At 42.8% G+C, this 21,978-nt stretch overlaps 2 protein-coding genes across 4 annotated transcripts in view; both read left to right on the forward strand.

The window, feature by feature from the left end:
* Nucleotides 1-12,240, forward strand: part of PRDM10 (PR/SET domain 10) — an 87,867-nt gene extending 75,627 nt beyond the window's left edge. For both annotated transcript variants that reach the window (XM_081240450.1, XM_081240451.1), the window contains 5 exons: nucleotides 187-357; nucleotides 1,593-1,733; nucleotides 3,704-3,872; nucleotides 7,727-7,830; nucleotides 10,502-12,240. In XM_081240450.1, coding sequence (XP_081096576.1) covers nucleotides 187-357; nucleotides 1,593-1,733; nucleotides 3,704-3,872; nucleotides 7,727-7,830; nucleotides 10,502-10,699 — 783 coding nt within the window. In that variant the 3' untranslated portion in view covers nucleotides 10,700-12,240. The remainder of the gene's footprint in view (nucleotides 1-186; nucleotides 358-1,592; nucleotides 1,734-3,703; nucleotides 3,873-7,726; nucleotides 7,831-10,501) is intronic.
* Nucleotides 12,241-14,481: 2,241 nt separating this feature from the next.
* NFRKB (nuclear factor related to kappaB binding protein) overlaps nucleotides 14,482-21,978 on the forward strand; it is a 36,294-nt gene continuing 28,797 nt past the window's right edge. For both annotated transcript variants that reach the window (XM_081239023.1, XM_081239024.1), the window contains exons 1-4: nucleotides 14,482-14,579; nucleotides 15,676-15,829; nucleotides 16,982-17,137; nucleotides 19,429-19,630. In XM_081239023.1, coding sequence (XP_081095149.1) covers nucleotides 17,003-17,137; nucleotides 19,429-19,630 — 337 coding nt within the window. In that variant the 5' untranslated portion in view covers nucleotides 14,482-14,579; nucleotides 15,676-15,829; nucleotides 16,982-17,002. The remainder of the gene's footprint in view (nucleotides 14,580-15,675; nucleotides 15,830-16,981; nucleotides 17,138-19,428; nucleotides 19,631-21,978) is intronic.

Raw genomic sequence — 21,978 nt, forward strand, 5'->3', positions numbered from 1 at the left:
GGTATATAGGTAATCTTCCAACACCTTCTTAACTCTGGGTATTTTTCTATCCGAGCTCAGGGCTTATTCGTGGTCCCATGATCCCCACCAGTTAGACAAACCAACTTTTTGTAGGATTTCAGAGCACTGAAATAGCTACAAGCAGCAGTGTTATCAGCGGATGTGCTTTTTTTGTGATTTTTGCAGACAACAGACTTGCTAACCCAGGCTATGACGGAACTGTCCCAGACCTTAACGACGGATTACCGAACGCCGCAAGGGGACTACCAGAGAATCCAGTACATTCCTGTGTCGCAGTCTACATCTGGTCTACAGCAGCCTCAGCACATACAGCTTCAAGTGGTGCAGGTGGCCCCGGTACTGTCCTGCGTTTATTTCTCTTTACCTGCGTGAATGCCGTATTGCCACCAGCCAACACAGCAGCTGGGGTCAGCTAGAACACCTAATTCTCAGAGCTGGGACTGGGCCCTACATACTGTGCATGTCAGCTTGGAGTCTAAGGCATTTGTAAAGCCCTGGCTGTCGAGGGCTCTGGATTCAGCGGTGTAAGAGATTTCTGTCAACAGTATCCAGAGATTTTCGGCTCCAGTGTATACCACTATCCTGCCCTACTGCAGGGCAGCACTGAGCCTCTTCTGAACCCTTACCCTGGGCACCCAGGTGGACTACTTGGTGAGGAGGCTGTTTGATCAGCCCCTACCCAGGCCTCGAATGACGTCTATCAGTGGGAGGTTGTAAGGAATAATTGTGAATTTTGAATATCGATTAGTACCTTATTAGTAGCAAGTTATAACTGTTCCTTCTACAAGGTAATTAATACCTCATTCTTACTGATTCAGGAGCTAAAAGAAAAATGTCCTCCCAGAACTATTGTTTCATTTAATTATACTAAGGAAATGTACTCAAGGCACACATAAACAAACGTTTTACTTTGAAATAAATTGGACTCTGAAAATTTAAAACTAATAAGAAAGCAGGAAAGAGGAAGTTGCCACTGTCACTGACTATTCTTTATCTTTTTTTTTTTTTTTTAATAGGAGGGTTTTTCATTTTAGGCTTTGGAGGAATCTATGAATCCCTGAAGTTGTCTGTAAATTATGATATATATGTACATTATTTTAGAAAAAGGGTCTGTACTTTCATCAGATTCTCAGAGTTGTCTGTGATACATAAAAGGTTAGGAATCACTGTTCTAGTGGTTAAGTGTGACAAGCTGACAGCAAATTTTCCCCTTTGATCTCTTTTAACTGATAAAGGGTAGGCCATTAAAATTAGTTGAAACTTAAGGGAAAAAAGATTTCTGATTCCTGAGAGCTTCTCAGTCAGCTTCTTATTAGGAGCTATATTCCCTCATCTCCTCGTCTTCCAGAATGAAATTGCGTTACTGTCTTATGGTTAATAAGCATAATTTTTAAAACTAATTTTTTCCCTGATGCTTGCCAGCTTGGCCCCGGTGTGGTTCCTCCGGCAGTGAGCCCCGGCTCTGAAGCCCTGCCTGTTCTGCTGCTGGGATGTTGTTTTAGCTACACCTTTTCTCTGGAAGGCTTTCCTTTAACCTTAATCAGCATGGGTCTGCGTTTCTCCTCCCGCAGGCCACTTCCCCTCACCAGTCCCAGCAGTCCACGGTGGACGTCGCCCAGCTCCACGACCCTCAGACCTACACGCAGCATGCCATCCAGGTGCAACACATCCAGGTCACGGAGCCCCCCGCCCCGGCCGCGCCCGCCTCCCAGGTACGCTGCTCCCACTGACTGCTCCAGGGACTAGTCTCAGGTTCATGTGGCCTCAGGGACCCTGAAGATGTACTAAGAGTGAAGACATGTGATCTTCACACCTGGTCTCCTTGACTATGGAAATGATATCATTATTTTGCGGGCATTTAAAGAGTCTTACCTCTGCCTCCAATTTTTCTGTTGGTATTAGGGATGCACTTCCATTAAGTGCTTAGCTTCCCCTGTCCAGATGGAGCCCTGGGCTCTGATCTCCTAAAGACAACATTGGCCTTTGCTTCCTGTTCTAAATGGCTGTATGACAGTCGGCAATTGCTAGGCTGTTTCTATAATTTTGGAACAGTGACTTTGTGGAGTATTACTATGTTTGTGTGATAGAGACTATCATTGAGATCGCAGAGTTACATCCATTCAAAAATGTTTATTAAATTCTTACTCTTTGCAGGAAACTTTTCTAGGTCTTGCCCTCAAGGACCTTAGAGTCTAGTAGGGATATAACACCTATATATAAGTAAATAGGGCATGAAATGAAGGTATCTGAGCCATAAAGGATGCCTGTAGACCCACCCCTGACATTCCCAGGTTCCAGAGCACAAATGAAGGCCTGCGTACCATCATCCTGAGTAATTAAAAGTTTCAATCAAGTTCACAAATCATTAAATAAACATGTTCTGTCTTCCCTGCTTGACATAGGTACTTTCATAATGATAAAATTGAAAAATATACATAAAGTAACAATGGATACTAAATAACATGGATAGTGCCAATTCAGAATTAAATGCATTTTTCTGCCAAACGCATGGTTGACACTGGCAGCGGCCCGGTATGGGTGGGAGGAATGTAGGAGAAAGGATGTCTCTCTCTCTTTTGCTGGCTCCAATTGCTGTGGAATCCATAGGATAAACATGCACTTTCTCTGCCTTCCTATTTATTGGGGGGTGGGGGGAGGCTTGACATCTGATTGCCCCTCCTCCCCACCCCCCCAATAAGGTTTCTGGTGACTTCTTCCAGCCCAGGACAAGCAGCCTCTATCCACAAGGGGCCGTGAGTTTCCCACCCCCACTAGCTTCACACTTCTAAGTTTCTCAAAGGAACCTGAGGCTGGAGGGCCAGGACAGACTCAGTTCCTTGTCAGGATGAGGTGGCCCAGGGACAGCCGTCCCCAAGCCTGCTTCCCCTTTCTCCTCACTCAGGCTCCTTCCTGCACTCACAGGGCCTGTGTACCACATGGACACCCCATCCCATGTGTCTCAGCTCCATCCACACCCCTGCAAATGGTGATCCATGGCCACCCCTTTGGTCTCAGGTGCCCGAATACCGTTAGAGGGGCCACATCCAGGAGACAGGACCCCTGCAGGAGGCCAAGCCTAGGGAAGAGACTTGTGAGGGTCCCAGAAGTGGGTGCAGGGCCATTTCCAAGGTCTATGAGGCCTCACGTGAGAAGGGCACAGCTGGAGAAGGGCCAGCCAAGGTCCCTGCAGGGCTCCCTCTTGACTGGGTCTGAGGACCATGTGGATGTGTCATTAGGTTAGCGGAGTACAGGTGAGGGAAAGACGGTATTTAACAGGGAATCGAGGAAAATTTTGTAGAAGTGGTGTTTGAATTAGGTCTTGAAGGAGGGGTATGATTTTGATATGGTAGCTGGGGAGGTATTATGATCTGACCATGCTCTCACTGTGAGTAAAGACACAGAGGTGGGAGATTGTGGTGTATTTGTAAAGATAATTATACTTTCATTCATTTACTTTTATAACAAGCATATGGAAATTAAGTTTTTGGATACCCTTGTAGATAATCCTTTGGAAACTAATTAGGATTTCCTAGTTATGATTGCTTGTCATTAATTCTGTTCTTATTTAAAATATTTCTAGTTTAGCAGTGCTACCTTCAGTGTTACAGTCCCCATGATCACGATGCACTTTCTTCAGTGGCTAGTTGACAGTTTAACGCATCCTGGTCTCTTTTCTCTCCAGGTGGCAGGGCAGCCGCTGAGCCCCTCCCCGCAGCAGTCTCAGCAGGGGCTCAGCCCCTCCCAGGTTGCAGGCAGCTCCTCGCAGGGCCAGGCCCTCCAGCAGCAGACCCAGAGCACCACGGTCCAGCACACGTACCTCCCCAATGCCTGGAATTCCTTCCGCGGCTACTGTAAGTAAGGGTGGCCCTCCTGGGTGCGGGTGGGGAACCTGCAGCCACGGGGAGGAATTTCATCAGCTTTGTCATCCATTTTCTGGCTTAAAGGATCATTGGCCATTTTCTACACTCTGTAGAACTTGTACTTCATTGAGTTTCATGGCACAATTCAAGGCGGCGTCTGATTCAGGGCCACCCTGAAATGACATTTTTCCAAGACTTCAGGAATATTGCTGGAGGAAGTGTAGGCAGGTGGTTTAAGTAATAGAGTAGGTGGATTGAGGGTATGAGGTCATGATTCACCTCTTCCACCAATATTTACTGAATATCACTGTGCTAGACCCTGCGTGTACGAAAGGTCAATACTGACATTCGTATAAGTAGCACCACACAATAATAATGTTAGCTAGCTTTCATCAAGCTCTTACTAGGTGCCAGGAATTATTCTAAACTGCATCTATATCACATCCAGTATTCACAACAACCTCCTAGGAAAGTACAATCGTTACTTGCCTTTTACAGATAAGACAATTTAGACACAGTGCAACTCATCCAAGGAACATAGCTACTAAACAGAGGCCTGGAACCCAGGCAGTCTGGCTCCAGAGTTTACACTGTAAACCAGCCCACTGTCCTGCCCCTCTTAACAAGATAGTCTTGGGCTCATAGGGACCATTATTTCGTGGAGATAGATATATGAGTAGCTGATTTCAAAACCCTGAGGTTAGTGCTACCAGAAGCAGTTTAGCCTGACTGCCAAAGGTCAAACAGGTAAAAAATCTTGGTGGGGACAACAGTCCTGGGTATGAGCTGAAAAGTTTGAGACCATTATCATTGAAGATCTGGGAGAAACAGTAACAGTTAGAGCTCAGTAGCAGGAGCTAGGAGGAATAAGGGCTGTGTTGATCTCTCTCCTACTACTGATTTCTTTTTTTGGGTCCATCTCTGCTGTGCTTGATCTTTGGCTGTGTTATGTAGATCTGGTGTGGAGACCAGGATCAAAGGCTACCATTTAGTTATCTTTACCATCTATTCTCCTAAATATTGGTGGTCACAATGAGAGCTGAGTCTAGTTTCTGTCAAGGAAGGATTCCTCCTCATGATAAATCCCAGTAGAACCCTGGTAAATAGATAGACATTTATACTCAGTTTAATTCCTATGAGAGGAACGTGGAAATGATGCTGACAGCCACTGTAATAATAGTAAGAACTAGCATTCTAACTTGATGAAACGATCTGAAAATTTTTATTAGGAAAAAGTTTTAAATATACAAAAACAGGGAATTCCCTGGTGGTCCAGTTGTTAGGAGTCTGTGCTTTCACTGCTGAGGGCCCGGGTTCAGTCCCTGGTGGGGGAACTAAGATCCTGCAAGTTGCGCGGCATGGCCAAAAAAATATGTGTGTGTGTGTGTGTGTGTGTGTGTGTGTATATACACACACACACACACAAAATAGAACAGTATAATGAGCGCGCCTGTACCCATTAACCAGCTTCAGCAGTTATCATGGCCAGTCTCATCTGATATGTACATGCTGTCATCCTCTCCCAGTCCTCCAACTATGTAATAATTCATATCATTTCATTCATAAATTTTTTTAAAAAAACCCCACAACTCTAAGTGTCGTTATCACACCTAAAAATAAATTACAGTAATTCTTTAATACCATCAAATATCCAGTGTTCATATTTCTGTGATTGTCTCATAAATGTCTTTTTAAAAAAATATTTTATTTATTTGTTTATTTGGTCGTGCTGGGTCTTAGTTGCGGCAGGCAGGCTCCTTAGTTGCGGCAGGTGGGCTCCTTAGTTGTGGAATGCAAACTCTTAGTTGAGGCATGTGGGATCTAGTTGCCTGACCAGGGATTGAACCCAGGCCCCCTGCACTGGGAGTGCGGAGTCTTAACCACTGCACCATCGGGGAAGTCCCATAAATGTCTTTTTTTTTTTTTTTTTGGCGGTACGTGGACCTCTCACTGTTGTGGCCTCTCCCGTTGCGGAGCACAGGCTCTGGACGCGCAGGCTCAGCGGCCATGGCTCACGGGCCCAGCCACTCCGCGGCATGTCGGGTCTTCCCAGACTGGGGCACGAAACCATGTCCCCTGCATCAGCAGGAGGACTCTCAACCACCGCACCACCAGGGAAGCCCCATAAATGTCTTTTTAATAGCTGGTTTTTCAAATTGGGTTCCAAGTAAGGGCCATACATTGCAATCGATTTTACCTTTTTTCTTTTAATACATGTGTTCTCCTTCTCTCTTTTAAGTTGCAATTAACATGTTGAAGAAACTGGGTCATTTGTTTGTAGAGTTCCCCACATTCTGGATTTTGCTGTTGACATCCCTGTATTGTCATTTAAGATGCTTTCCTCTGTCTCTTTTATTTCCTATAGATGGGCAGCTAAACCTAGAGGCTTGATCAGATTCAGGTTGTTTTTTCCCCCCAAAACATTCCATAGCTGTTGGTGTGTGGCTCCATCGGGAGGCACATAATGCTTTTCTGTCTTTTTCCTTTGCTCCACTATTTCAGTAGGGATTTTGCAGAGTTGTCATATTCTATCATTCTTTATACACTTATTGCTAGAAAACTTCCATAATGAAAACAGTTTTACCTTAACCATCAGGTTACTCTGAGGTACAATTTGTACAGGAACGGCAGAATAGATGCTTTAAATACTTGGCTCATCTCCTTTATTTACCAGTTTTCAAAATAATGAGTTGTTTCCTAGTATTATCCAAGGTGACCAATGTCAGGCATGTGTGTTTTAGTATCGCTGGGTACTTATGAATTTCAACCCACTGGATGTGTTTCAAACCACTGTAGTCAGGGCTTCCCTGGTGGCGCAGCGGTTAAGAATCCACCTGCCAATGCAGGGGACAGGGGTTCGAGCCCTGGTCTGGGAAGATCCCACATGCCGCGGAGCAACTAAGCCTGTGTGCCACAACTACTGAACCTGTGCTCTAGAGCCCACGAGCCGTAACTACTGAAGCCCGTGCGCCTAGAGCCCGTGCTTCACAACAAGAGAAGCCACTGCAATGAGAAGCCCGTGCACTGCAACGAAGAGTAGCCCCCGCTTGCAGCAACTAGCGAAAGCCCATGCACAGAAACGAAGACCCAACGCGGCCAAATATTAAATAAATAAATAAATAAATTTATTTAAAAAAAACAAAACATTGCAGTCATTATCCTTGTTGATGCTCAGATTATCCCATCTTTGGCTAGTGGGAACATCTTTCTGTATCTTTCCCACATGACTCTGTAGTCTTTTATAGTGTCTTACACGCTGGTATGACAACAGATTCCATGCTCACCTTGTACATTTCTGACCCAGGTTTGGAATCAGCCATTTTCCCAAGAAGTCCTGGTTCCTTTGAGTAGAGGATGTGATTTAGAGGCTGTCAACTGGGTGCTAGGGTGAACTCTGTTTTTAATTAGCTTTAATAACGTGGTAGTGAAGTAAAATTCATGTTAGACTAAGTTGTGATTGCTAGGCAATAGTGGATACATTGTGCCAGGAATCGAATGTGACTGTAAAAGATAAAGATATTGAGCTAACAGGTGAATCTTTGTAACTTATCTCAAGGTTTTTAAAGTTTTGAATATTTGTCTTTCTGGATATTCAGAAGCCACATTTGAAGGAGATGCACTGATTGTTTCCTACATTTGGTAACTCTCTACTAGCCTCATGTGATCAATTCTTAATCAGAGGTGCTTTCGCTGTATCAAGAAATCATATCAACATAAGACTCTCAGAGCAAGAAAATCCATGGAGAGTGACTCAGTAGGGAATGTGGTCACTGGTTAGGTATTTGTTTCTACAACTTGTATTAAAATCTGAGACCACTGAACTATGGCTCCTTCCTGTTTTTCAGCATCGGAGATTCAGATGATGACGCTACCCCCGGGACAGTTTGTGATTACAGACAGTGGCGTGGCAACTCCGGTCACCACTGGCCAAGTGAAGGCGGTGACTCCAGTAAGCTGTGCTGCTTGGAGGGTTTTCCTGTTCCCCATGCTGCACCACCCTCCCCCTCCCCCATCTTCTCCCAAACTCTTCACATCTGAGTTAGAGGCACCTCCTCTGTATTCCTATAATTTCTTGTGGTGCTATATTATAGCACAGTTAATTTTTTTTTAAATTTTATTTCTGTTTTACTTTTTTCTTTGAAGTGTAGTTGATATACAATGGTGTGCCAATCTCAGCTATACAGCAAAGTGACTCAATTTTACGCATATATACATTCTTTTTTACATTAAAATTTTCTGTATTTTTTAAAATATTCTTTTCCGTTATGGTTTATCCCAGGAGGTTAGATATAGTTCCCTGTGCTATACAGAAGAACCTTGTTGATTCTCCATTCTAAATGTGATAGTTTGCATCTGCTAACCCCAAACTCTCAATCTGTCTCTCTCCCTCCCCAGCCCCCTTGGCAACCACAAGTCTGTTCTCTACGTCCGTCGGTCTGTTTCTGTTTTGTAGATAGGTTCGTTTGTGCCATATTTTAGATTCCACATGTAAGTGATATCATGTGGCATTTGTCTTTCTCTTTCTGACTTACTTCACTTAGTATGATAATCTCTAGTTGCATCCATGTTGCTGCAAATGGCATTATTTCATTCTTTTTCTATGGCTAAGTAGTATTCCATTGTATATATGTACCACATCTTCTCCATCCATTCCTCTGTCTATGGACATTTAGGTTGTTTCCATGTCTTGGCTATTGTGAATAGTGCTGCTATGAACATAGGGGTAGCACAGTTTATTTTAATTATTGGTGTGCTATCTTTTCCCAGTAGGCAATTAATTCCTTGAAACCTAGGTCTTTGTCTTTATCTCTTTATCCTCAGTGCTGTTGCAGAGGAGGCCTGGGCTATAGCAAATGCTCAGTAAAGATCTATTCAATTAATAATTATAATGAACCTCCTAGATCCGTATACATACATATACATGTAGATAATCATCTTTTTAATGTGTTTCTTAGAAAGTATACGAGTCTTCGTGACTATTGGTCCTCAACTGGGTTGGGAGAAAATAATATGATGAATCTATTATGGAGCTCTTTTAAATTATTTTAAACAAGTCACCCACCCCAGGTGAAAAACATTGCCATAAATTATTTTGTTATATTTAGGTTAGGCCTATCAATGTTGATTATATCTGCTACCTCTGTTTTTATCTTCACTGGTTTCTTCTGGCCTGCCTCTGGAAGACAGGGTATGTAAATTAAGAAAAATACTCTTAAGTTACTAGGGATATTGAGATGTTCCCAGGGGAAGACTATTTCCCAAGAGGCCTCAAAGAGTAGCAGGGTAGTCTAGTGGCCTCAGAAACCTGATTTATTTATTTATTTTTCAAAGCACACTGAGAGCTCGCCCATTTCTCAGCACATGAATTCACATTAACCAGACTTAGGAGAGATGTATAAATCCAGAGTAACACTATTGTCAATGGAAACAATAACTAATATAAAATGGAATAGTCTCATTGGCATGATCAGTGAAATTTTTTGCTCTTTGTGAGGACTCACTGACTCTACTTTTTTTTGGCCAGGAACGCATTTGGGAAACCGATTATATAGCCAAGGATGTTCCCTTCCATCTGCCACAGTATACATACAAATCTGATGTGCAGTTTTGTTTATAGATTCTCTGAAGCCTACCTATGAACTGCCTAGGTGTCCATGGACCTTTGGTTGAGAACCAGCTCCCTCCTGCTAGAGAAGGACCCACACAGGAAACCAAATCCTGATCAAAGAGTGGCTTGATGAGTGTGGACTCAGAACATACGGCCCTCGATAAATCAAATGGGTATTTGGCTGTGGCTTTCTCTCTGGACAGTGCTTGGAAAGGATGCTGCCCGAGTTTCCTCTGTGACTTCTTTTTTTCTCAGCTTGTGTAGCTGACCAATTCTCCCTCTTACAGACACATTCTTTCTTTAAAAATGTTAATGTAGGGACAGAGTTAGCTGAAGGTCTATGGAGATGTTTGTTTCATGATCAGAGGGAAAATGAAGAAAAATTAAGACAACGTATGTTTTCATAAAGTTAAATTTATTCAATGCAAAAGACTTTTATTGTAAGGTTGTGTTCTTCCTATGCTTTCGAGTGTTAAAATGTCTCTCATTTGACAGTAGCATTTAAAAAATGATGTTACTTGGCAAAATAAAATTTGGGAACATTTATTCTTACTTTAATTTTGCTGGTCTTTGAAATTCTGAAGTCTGGGAACCACTGATCTTGACTTGGGTGTCATTCTTCCTCTTTAAGGAGAATTTAAATATCTCTCCTTTGATCCATTTTGTATTAATCTTAAACATTGTCAGATAGTCACCTTATTTTATGAATTTCTAAATTCTCAGGGACAATACCATAGCACATTTCCTTTGCCAGGTAGGTTACCATCATGATGCAAATTTCTGTCCCTGAAGTTCCTCACTGTATCATTTGGTACGACGACCAAGGTGTTCCCTTAAGTTACCTTTGTAGTCTACTTCTCTAAAGGAATTAGGCAAAGTGTCTCCCATAGGTGCCTAGTTTGGTTCCCCATGTAACATTTCTTTGCATATTCCTTCTCCCCACCGTGCCCCCATAACTCTACCCCCCATTTTAGGCCTCAGATTTCTGAAGATCTTTTTCTTCCTGTTCTAGGGTCATTATGTGCTATCAGAAAGTCAATCAGAATTGGAGGAAAAGCAAGCTTCTGCTCTCACTGGTGGAGTCCAGGTTCAGCCAACTGCGCATGGTGACTTGGACCCCCAGACCACCAGCCAACAGCCCACCCAGTATATCATTACAACCACCACCAACGGGAATGGGAGCAGCGAAGTGCACATCACTAAACCTTAACTTCCATCCTTGAGCCAGAATCAAAGAGTCACATCATGTCTTTTCTTATTCATACGTCTGGAACGTCTGGAAGCTTCTGACACTTAGAACTCCTTTTTTAAGATTTATCACTTAAGAGTTTGGAAATCACAGGTTTGACGCTTATACATACACTGGGGCTTATTTTATCAAGGTCATCTTTACCAAATGGACTCTTCAGACCCTAGGAGTTTCTGCCAAGGAATGGAGATCTTTCAGGGGAAAGTAGATTTCAAGACAGAGAAACCTTGCCTTGCTCTTGAGTTGTTTTTTTAACACATAGATAAGCCTTACTTTTCCTTTGTGGAAATATTAAGCAGTGTATTGTGTTTGTACCAAAGGTGGATAAAGGATGTGCCAAGTCCATGGCCACTGGACTTGTTGATTCCAAGCCATGGCACCAAAGGCGAAGGTGCATTTTATGGGCGTGTATTAGGTCAGAACTGCTTCATCTTGTGAGTTTGCATTCTCAGTAACTTAAAGGGAGCCCACTGAATATGAAAATTAAAATGATGAAGCAAAGGCTTCATCAGTGATGCTCTGAAGGAAGCATTGTTACCTAAATTTTTCTTATTGCTGATTTTTAAAAAAACTTGCCTTTTTTGGAAAACCGTTGTTGGGCTATTGGTAGTGCTTTCCACAGACCCTGGCCCTCAGTGGACTAGGCCAGAACCTTATGTTCTGATAGATCTTACTTTATTACGCCACAACTGTGGACTCCCTGTACAAGAATAGGATGCTTGGTGTCAACAGAATTTAGACTCCCGGATTACAGGTTGGTCTCCCATTCTCTGGTTGTACTTGTGTGAAGAAGGAGATATTGGAGATGACAGTGCCAAGAAAAATTATTGGTACTAAAACAACTATATAGAGCATAAAAAGCACTGAGACCTTTTCCTGCCTGTCCTGAAAGGCACTGGTATTACTCATTGGTAAAGGGTGAATCCTTGCTCGTACTAGGTGTACCTGCAACCCTCGCTCACAGCATGCAGTGTATTTTAGTACTTCTAATGCTGTCTTAAAATGAACATTCTTTCAGGTTGGATGGAAAGGTGGTCCTCCTTATTTCTCAACACTTTCAACGTTAGATGTATTGCAATTCGTCTGGACCTTTCGGTAAGACGACCAACTTCACACCTAGGGGAAAAATTAAAATGTGGGGACCATTTATAGTATGTTAGAGTAATTATAAGGGATCTGGAAGGAATCCAATCAATATTACATTGTCACTTGGGAGAGGGAGAAAAACTGCCTCAGTGATAGTTTTTCTTATCATTATTCCTGTTTGGGAGTCCTATTAGCTATGAATTCAATGGGGAAAATGTTTCCCTTCTTTGTACTGTACATTCCAGTTGTGCACATAAAACACTGCAGAAATCAGTATGTAGTTTAACAACTTCTTGTGACATACTAGTACATTTTTAGAATAATTATGGCATGGTAGAATTTATCATTCCAGAACAGAAAGACCTACCTTCAGTTTCAAATGAAGTTAAATAATTTATTTTATCGATATTTCTGGGTAAAAACTGGTTCTGTAAATTAAGAAGTATAGTAGCTTCTTTATGGTAAAGATACCTTTTTGAAAAGTAAACAATTCTGTGAAGTAACTTTACTAATATGTAGACTTTGCACTTTATTATTGAGACCTCATTCATTTAGTTATCCCTGACAATTGAGGCACTAAGAGAACTTGGGAGTTACTTGGTAATTGTGTAGAAAATGACAATGGACTCTATATCTTTGGTAACAGAGGTAATGCTGATGTTTTCAATAGAAAATATTGACTCTGTGTCACAATATAGAGATTTTTGAGTCCCAAGGTCCTACAATGTGATGATTATAAATATCCTAGTGTCCAGTCGAGAGAGACTTGCTAGGTAAAGCATATTAGACTTTCCTGAAGGTCCAGTTTAGTTTTTATGACTTAAATTTGGTCCTGTTGATTCCTTTTTAATTTGAACCAGCAAGGTATTCCTCCCTCCCCTCAGGAATAACTTACTGATTAAAATGGAAAACGGTCACTGAATGGAATGTTCATTTTATGCCAGTTATTTCAAGTTTTAAAATACACAGAAGATAAAAAGTATTGCGGAAGGACCTCTGTTTCTTTCCCATCTAAGTTCTTTTTTTTCCCTTTTGTTTTTTTGTCTTTATGTGGAATAAGTAAAGACTCTAAAACTAATTTGTATATTATCAACCAGAGATGCAGGTGTGGCAGTCAAGCCAAACAACATTGCTTTAAGATCAGGTATTCTGTATATTTATTCTAAGGTAATGGCTTTCCAAAAGGACTTGGATTTGAAGAGATGGCAGATTATAAGCCATCTGAAGACCCAATTTGGAAAAAATGTCTGTAGCCAATGTTTATACTGTGGCCTCGCCTAAGACACACTGGCACTGTAGACTTGGATCAGTGCAGTGTGAGCATTTTGGAGTAGGTTACATAGAGATTTTACATTTTTACTGTTTCATTTGTGCCCACATAATCAGATATTTCATCATGTAAAATTCCTCTTATTCCGGAGAAACCTATTGTTTTGATCTTCTGGAATTGTTTTCTGATTTGGAATTATCCTTTCAAAAAACTCATAAGATATGTAGGGCTAAAAAGCACTTCATGAGATGCTGAAGCTGACCCACAGGTTGAAAATGTTGACCCTATCCTGTTATTTAAATGTGAACATTTACTGTACATTCAGTGAGTTATAGTGTTAATAGTCTTGTGCTACTCAGCAGGTGTAAAAATTAATAAATATTTTTTTTAATAAACATCTTTCTTGTTTGTATGTGTACAAGTTACAAGAGCTTCTGAGATCATTTTTTTTTTTTTTTAATAATACAACTTACATTGTTTTGACTCTTTGGTTCACTCTGGTGTGGTCAGAGACATAAGTCAGGGAATTTATGGATGGTAATATGGAATGATGTTCCCCTCCCCTTTTACTTGGTGGTTTCTAATTCGAGACCCCTCCCAACAATCTAACAGGAACTAGGGGCAGGCACTCAGCCAGCTAGGGAAGAGCGATTGGCTTTATTTGGAAACCACTATTTGCCAACCAGGGAGGAACACCAGCATGACTGACATGTTTCCATCTAGTGGAGAGAACTGAGGATGCTCTCTGCACGACAGGTTGGAAGCAGCCGTGAAAGAAGTTTGAAGCGGTTCTAAGTTAAACCTAGTTTATAAGAAGAAAGCGGCCTAGATTCTTAACGAGAGGAAGATTAATCGAGTTTGATTAAGAAAATGTGTTTCTTCGATGTGTATACTGTCTTTCCGGACGTCGAGGGTCCAGGGACCGGAGAGAGACGGGAGAGAGAAGTGGGGCCACGCCCGGGTGGGTTGCGGGGCACAGGCTCTGGTTCGCGTTCTCCTCAACGAAACTCGAGAAATCACAAAATGGGAACTAATAGTGCACACAGCTGTGGTACAAAGACAATGATGGAAAGTGCTCAGCCTGGTGCCTGGAGCAGGCTATGAGATATGCAAACGTTAGCTAATAAAACGGCATTCACTCACTCATGGGCTCCGGAGCCTCAATTCGCGGCCCGGTGACTAGCGACACCACCCTCCGGAAACTTCTAAGCCAGATGAGACCAACGAGACGCCTGCAAACTACATCCCAAGGCCCAGCCCGGCGGGCTCACGCCGCTCTAGGTTATGCCCCGCGAGCCCCGCCCCTCTCCCGGCACTTCCAGGCCCCGCCCCATGCAGCTCAGGCCCCGCCCCACAAGCCCCGCCCCTTCCGCCGCCCGAGCCCGGAGCGTGCACGCACCGAGACGCCTTGCGGGAGCGAGCGCGTCCGGGAACCCGCGGGCCGAGAAGCGTAGCGGGTTCGGAGACCCCACGCCCGCGGAGCAGGTAAGGACGGGCCGGGGCGGCGAAAGGGTTAAAGTGTTGCCGGGGAGCGGAGGGAGGGAGCGAGCGAGTGTCTGGGTCTCCGAAGGTCACTGCTCCTGTGGGCACGGGACAGGGGAGCGGGCGTGTCGGGAGGCGGGCGGCCCGGGTGGGTGGGTGTTAGAGTTGGGCACGGTGTGGGGGTAGGGGCTGTGGGCGCGGAGGTGCGGTTTAGCGGGGCGGGACCCGGGCCTAGGGTTTGTGAGAGGCCGGTTAGGGAGGGGTTTGCAGTTTGGAGCCGGCGGTTGCTCCGGAAGGAGTCTGGGGTTTGGCTTCTGAGTTGGGGAGGGTCCAGGAGTGAAGGTTATCCCAGGTGCAAGGGAAAGGCCGTTGGGAGAGGCCTTCCCGGTCTAGTAAAGATGGACCTCTTTGGTCCAGGACGCCGCAAGACTTAGAAGTCCTTGGCTTCCGGTTTTCAACCCTTTGGAAGCTGCCTGCTTTTTGTATTTTGAGATCCTCTTCAGAATAGTAGCAGGGCACAGGTTGCCCCTCGAATAGATTAAATTTAGCTACACGTTAACGAATTGAAGTGAATTCAGGTGAAGCTAATTGAAGTAACTAGCTTCACTAATTGAAGTAACTACCTTCACTAATTGAAGTAACTACCTTCACTAATTGAAGTGAAGCTAATTGAAGAAACTTGTGAGCAAGTTGTGAAACAGGTGATCCTCCTGAGAGTCAGGTAAAACACTGGCTTTGCTGCTGTTACCCTCTTCTGTGCCAGTTCTGGCTATAAAGAGGACTTTATTCTGAGCATCAGGTTGCATCTACACTTTTTTTCTTTTTAAAAGTTTTGTTAAATGCAAATGCCATGTGCTTTCTTACCTGCAGTCAGTTATTTAGGCACCAGGGGTGTTCAGGATGCGGTACTTCGTCATGTGCTGAAGGGTGGTGGGACACAGTTGCTTGGCGACAACGCAGCTGCTTTGAACACTAATCTTTCCACTGTACCTTTACGTAGATCTGACATCTCTTCAAGATAGCTTGAAATAATTAGTGCAAACGTGCTTATTTTAGTAGTAATATTACAAGTCTACTCTTTATCATTTGAGAGTTTCAGGATGAGAAGTCATTACATGACTGCATGAAGTTATATAAATGCATCCACCTGGAGGTTATTCATTGCAGGATTCCAGGATTGGAAATAACAGTAGAGAGGACCGGGTCCAGCTCTCCTTCATCTTATATAGATAAGGAAATTGACAGCCCGTGAGGTAAGATTTGGCCAAAGTCACTGAGATAAGGCTAGGAGTTTGGTGTTTTAACTGTTAAATCCGTTTTTTTTTTTTTTTTTTCTCTCTCTCTATTTGGTAGAAATCAGAGAGAGAGAATGGTTTTAGCAAATGTTTGTGGAGTGGTTGAGTTCAGCCTCCCTGTGGCCCTGTTAACTGTGGCTTCAGCTGTGCACCTGATTCCAGCCATCAGCCTTATGAGATGCTCTCTGAAAAAGTTTTCCTATGTAGTTTTCTAAAGGCAGCCAGCAGTGTTTAGTTGTTACAGGAAGGAGGAAAATAGCATTTCATCTACGTGGTTTTAAGTATCAGCTGGACCAACTAAAGTGGGTTGGCCGCTGACTTTGCTGGCTGTCCTGGTCAGGTGCTTGAATCCTCCAGAGTTTATGCGGACTGATAAAGTCATATTAAGATGCTTGCTTTTCCTGATTTAAACTGAGAGTTTATCCAGGAGTTATTGTATGTAGTGTTAAGAACATGGGTTTGCAGTCACGCAGACTTGAGTTTCAGTCCTACCTCTGGGGTTGGGCAAGTTGCTTATCTGTTTTGATCCTAGGTTTTAGTATCTGTAGAATAGATGTAATAACCCTATCTTGCACACTTATAAGAATTAAATCAGGTGTATGAAAGGCCTGGCACTTAACAGGCCCTCATTAAATAACTTAGTGTTACTGTCTGAATTTTACTACTCTGGATTTTCAGTGAAATTTCTTTTGTGAAGGAACAACAAAGAATTACTTGCTAAAAAAAATAAATTATATTAGAGTGAGAGATTATTGGCCTGGGAAGTCTAAATTATGGACTGTGATCTAGTTATTTAATCTTTGAGTCTCATTGTGCTCCTGTGTAAAATGAAGGTGTAAGAACTTCTATAAATTGGGGAGTCTCTGTAGAAGTATTCTGAGTAATGAGAGACCTACTGGCTAAGATCTGAAATTCAGATGAGGATGCAATGGTGGAAGGGAGGGAAAAGAGCTGTTTAGCTGTCGTTAGGGTATATGGATAAGGTAGAAGAATAGATTTGAGATTGAATATTTTCTGGGCCAGAATATTTTGTGAAAGAGCATTAGTATCAACAGATCCCTGGGAATTCTGCCTTTCTGTCTCGAGGTCTGACTGCATTTATTTGTCCAGGCTACCCGTGGAACATAAGCAATGGATTCCTTGGACCATATGCTGACGGATCCCTTGGAGCTGGGCCCGTGTGGAGATGGCCACGGCACGCGGATCATGGAGGACTGCCTCCTGGGGGGCACTAGGGTTAGTCTGCCCGAGGACCTTCTGGAGGATGTGAGTAGTGACAGCGACACCATCTTTTCCTTTCTAGCAGTTCCTCTCAGCCTTTTCCACACTCTGCAAGTTTTCAGTCTTTTGTGCTCCCTTCTTTCTGATTTTCTACATTGCAACCAGAGTGATCTTTTTTTTTTTAAGTTTAAGTCTGTTTAATAGTCTGATTAAGGAAGAAAGTATAAGCTACATTCTGCATGTTTAATAATATGTAACTTGATAATGACATACGCCATATTTTGACAAGATAATTTTCAGCAGTTGGCAAAAGTTTTATATGTAAGGGCAGAATTGTGTATATCTTTACAATAGAATGTTTACCTATGTTGTGAATCATGAAACAAAACACAAACATATTATCTCTGTTCATAAGGTAACCAACTTGCTAGTCAGTTAATAGTACCTTCCCTGGAATAGCATTAATAGTGTGCTTTTGACCACTTTTCACAGGCAGTCATCATGATGATTATGGTGGCATTTATTTAGTGCTTATTATGTGCAAGGCACTAGGTAATGCTGAAACGTGTTTATCATCTTGTTTATTTTGCCATAGTTCAAACATATGGACAGGCGTAGAGTATCATATGGCGAACATCTGTGCATCATTCAGTTTGGGGAGATACTTTCATTTAGTTATATTTGGTTCAGATTTTTCTTTCATAATGTGTCAAAAATGGTAGATAAAATTAAAGCCACTGTTCTGCCCTTATTCCCTCTCCTACCCGAAGTAACAGGTACTGAACTTGGTGTATATCTTTCCCATTCATGTTTTCTTTGCACGCTCTTTCAAGTAAACCTCTTCATGTCATTCATTCAGTCAGCAAACACTTGTTTTATTGAAGTACCTACTTTATGCCAGACACTGAGATGCGAGGAATCAAGTGGTATGCAGAAACAGGTTTGCAGGGGGAGATCTTGGACAGGGAGCCAGAGGAGCTTTGGTGCCTGCTTGCTGAGACGCCTGGCAGGTGGCTGGTTTCTAGGTTCTCTCCTGCTTAAACCCTTCGGTGGCTCCCCATTGTCCTTAGGATAAGGTCACAAGTACTTGACATGCTTATAGGTCCCTTGCTCCTCTCTCTGCTGTCTGCTGCTTCCCTTTCCCTCCCTGTTGTTGAGCTAACCAGATGTTGCCTGAACTCTTTTTTTATTTTTTATTTCATTTATTTATTTTTAAAAATATTTATTTATTTATTTGGCTGCATCGGGTCTTAGTGGTGGCACGCAGGACCTTCGTTTCAGCATGCAGGCTCTTCTGTTGTGGCACACGGGCTCTAGAACGGGCAGGCTCAGTAGTTGCAGCATGTGGGCTTTGTTGTCTCGTAGCACGTGGGGTCTTAGTTCCCCGACCAGGGATTGAACTTGAGCCCCGGCAGTGAAGTCCTAACCACTGGACCATCAGGGAATTCCCAACAGATCTCTCAAGTTTTTTTTTTTTTTTTTTTAAGTTTATTTATTTGTTTATTTTATTTTTGGCTGCGTTGGGTGTTTGTTGCTGTGCGTGGGCTTTCTCTAGCTGTGGCAAGCGGGGGCTGCTATTCCTTACGGTGTGAGGGCTTCTCATTGCGGTGGCTTCTCTTGTTGCGGAGCATGGACTCTAGGCACGCAGGCTCAGTAGTTGTGGCGCGCGGGCTTAGTTGCTCCACAGCATGTGGGATCTTCCCGGGCCAGGGCTCAAACCCGTGTCCCCTGCATTGGCAGGTAGATTCATAAGCACTGCGCCACCAGGGAAGCCCTGATCTCTCAAGTTTTGAGAATTGAGTAAAGATCAGTGGAATTTTAGTTTGTTTAAAAAACGTAGAGGGCTTCCCTGGTGGTGCAGTGGTTGAGAATCTGCCTGCCAATGCAGGGGAAACGGGTTCGAGCCCTGGTCTGGGAAGATCCCACATGCCGCGGAGCAACTAGCCCCGTGAGCCACAATTACTGAGCCTGCGCGTCTGGAGCCTGTGCTCCGCAACAAGAGAGGCCGCGATAGTGAGAGGCCCGCGCACCGCGATGAGGAGTGGCCCCCACTTGCCGCAACTAGAGGAAGCCCTCGCACAGAAATGAAGACCCAACACAGCCATAAATAAATAAATAAAATTAAAACAAGAAAAAAAAAAAAACGTAGAAACTTGGATGACGGTGATTTTTGCACAACTTTGTGATTGTACTTAATGCCACTGAACCATACACTCAAAAATGGACAAAATGGTAGATTTTATGTTATGCATATGTTACCCACTTATGCACAAAAAACTTAAAAACTTCATTTTTTTTCTTGCTCACTTTCCTCCTGCTTTTCCTGATTCTCCCAGCCCGAGATCTTCTTTGACGTAGTCAGCTTCTCAACGTGGCAGGAAGTACTGAGCGCCTCGCAGCGCGAGCACCTCCAGCAGTTTCTGCCCCACTTTCCTGAGGACAGTACCGAGCAGCAGGATCAGCTCATCCTCGCTCTGTTCAGCGGGGAGAACTTCCGCTTTGGAAACCCTCTGCACATCGCCCAGAAGCTTTTCCGAGGTGTGTAGCTCAGCTTTCTTGTTTTGAGAGGACTGGATGGTGGGAACACACCCACTTCTGTGCGTACTCCTTTCTTCGTTTTATTCTATTTTTATGTACAGACACTGACTGCAAGTGCTTTCATGCAACACTTCGCTGCCTAGGCCGTTCTTTTTTTTTTTTTTTTTTATAAAAATTTTTAACTTACATAGGAAACATATAAATCATAATTGTATTGCTCATTGATGTGTTATATGAACTCAGCTGTGTAACCACCACCCAGATCAAGAAGTAAAACATTATTAGCATCTTAGAGACACCCTTTATGACTAGTCTTCAAAAATTATTAAAAACAGTTTACAATTTGGTTTATCACATGGATGTATGTGTGTGTGATGCACATACACATTTTTTTTCTGCAGAAAACCTGACACTTTACCACCAAGCACCTCAGCGTGTATGTATCTCTTAGCAAAGACATCCTTCCACATAATCACAGTCTTAAATTCACACCCAAGGAACTTTACATTGAACAAGTAATAGCCTAGAATATCCCATATTCAGATTTTCTCAGTTGTTCCCAATGTCAGTTGGCTTTTATTTATTTATTTATTTATTTTTAACATCTTTATTGGAGTATAATTGCTTTACAATGGTGTGTTAGTTTCTGCTTTATAACAGAGTGAATCAGTTATGCATATACATATGTTCCCATATCTCTTCCCTCTTGTGTCTCCCTCCCTCCCACCCTCCCTATCCCACCCCTCTAGGTGGTCACAGAGCACCGAGCTGATCTCCCTATTGCTATGCGGCTGCTTCCCACTAGCTATCTACCTTACGTTTGGTAGTGTATATATGTCCATGCCTCTCTCCCGCTTTGTCACAGCTTACCCTTCCCCCTCCCCATATCCTCAAGTCCATTCTCTAGTAAGTCTGTGTCTTTATTCCCGCCTTGCCCCTAGGTTCTTCATGACCTTTTTTTTTCCCCTTAGATTCCATATATATGTGTTAGCATATGGTATTTGTTTTTCCCTTTCTGACTTACTTCACTTTGTATGACAGACTCTAGGTCCATCCACCTCACTACAAATAACTCAATTTCATTCCTTTTTATGGCTGAGTAATATTCCATTGTATATATGTGCCACATCTTCTTTATCCATTCATCTGATGATGGACACTTAGGTTGCTTCCATGTCCTGGCTATTGTAAATAGAGCTGCAATGAACATTTTGGTGCATGGCTCTTTGAATTATGATTTTCTCAGGGTATATGCCCAGTAGTGGGATTGCTGGGTCGTATGGTAGTTCTATTTGTAGTTTTTTAAGGAACCTCCATACTGTTCTCCATAGTAGCTGTATTAATTTACATTCCCACCAACAGTGCAAGAGTGTTCCCTTTTCTCCACACCCTCTCCAGCACTTATTGTTTCTAGATTTTTTGATGATGGCCATTCTGACTGGTGTGAGATGATATCTCATTGTAGTTTTGATTTGCATTTCTCTAATGATTAATGATGTTGAGCATTCTTCCATGTGTTTGTTGGCAATCTGTACATCTTTTTTGGACAAATGTCTATTTAGGTCTTCTGCCCATTTTTGGATTGGGTTGTTTGTTTTTTTTGATATTGAGCTGCATGAGCTGCTTGTAAATTTTGGAGATTAATCCTTTGTCAGTTGCTTCATTGGCAAATATTTTCTCCCATTCTGAGGGTTGTCTTTTCATCTTGTTTATGGTTTCCTTTGCTGTGCAAAAGCTTTTAAGTTTCATTAGGTCCCATTTGTTTATCTTTGTTTCTATTTCCATTTCTCTAGGAGGTGGGTCCAAAAGGATCTTGCTGTGATTTATGTCATAGAGTGTTCTGCCTATGTTTTCCTCTAAGAGTTTGATAGTGTCTGGCCTTACATTTAGGTTTCAAATCCATTTTGAGTTTATTTTTGTGTATGGTGTTAGGGAGTGTTCTAATTTCATACTTAAACATGTAGCTGTCCAGTTTTCCCAGCACCACTCAGTTGGCTTTTAAATAGTTGGCTTTTAAATCCAGGATCCACTCAAGATTCATGTGTTGGGTTTGGATCTTCTGTCTCTCAGCTCCCTGAATCCAGGGCCCTCTGCCCTTTTTTCCTTGTCTTTCAAAATACACTTGTGAAGAGCCCAGGACACTTGAATTGTAAAATGTCTTGCTTTCTGGGGAGTTGTCTTGCTTCCTCATAATTAGTTTTGGGTTAAACATTTTGCCAAGAAAGGAGATGGGAAATGTCATTTCTTTCTCATCCCTTCACTCAGGGGATACGTGATGTCAGTCTTGCATTGTTGGTAGGGAGGCGGGAGGCTTTTGATCACTTGGCTCTGTGGTATCTGCCAGAGCT

The sequence above is a fragment of the Mesoplodon bidens genome (genome assembly GCF_964165515.1).
Source record: "Mesoplodon bidens genome assembly, chromosome: 7".
NCBI lineage: Eukaryota > Metazoa > Chordata > Mammalia > Artiodactyla > Ziphiidae > Mesoplodon > Mesoplodon bidens.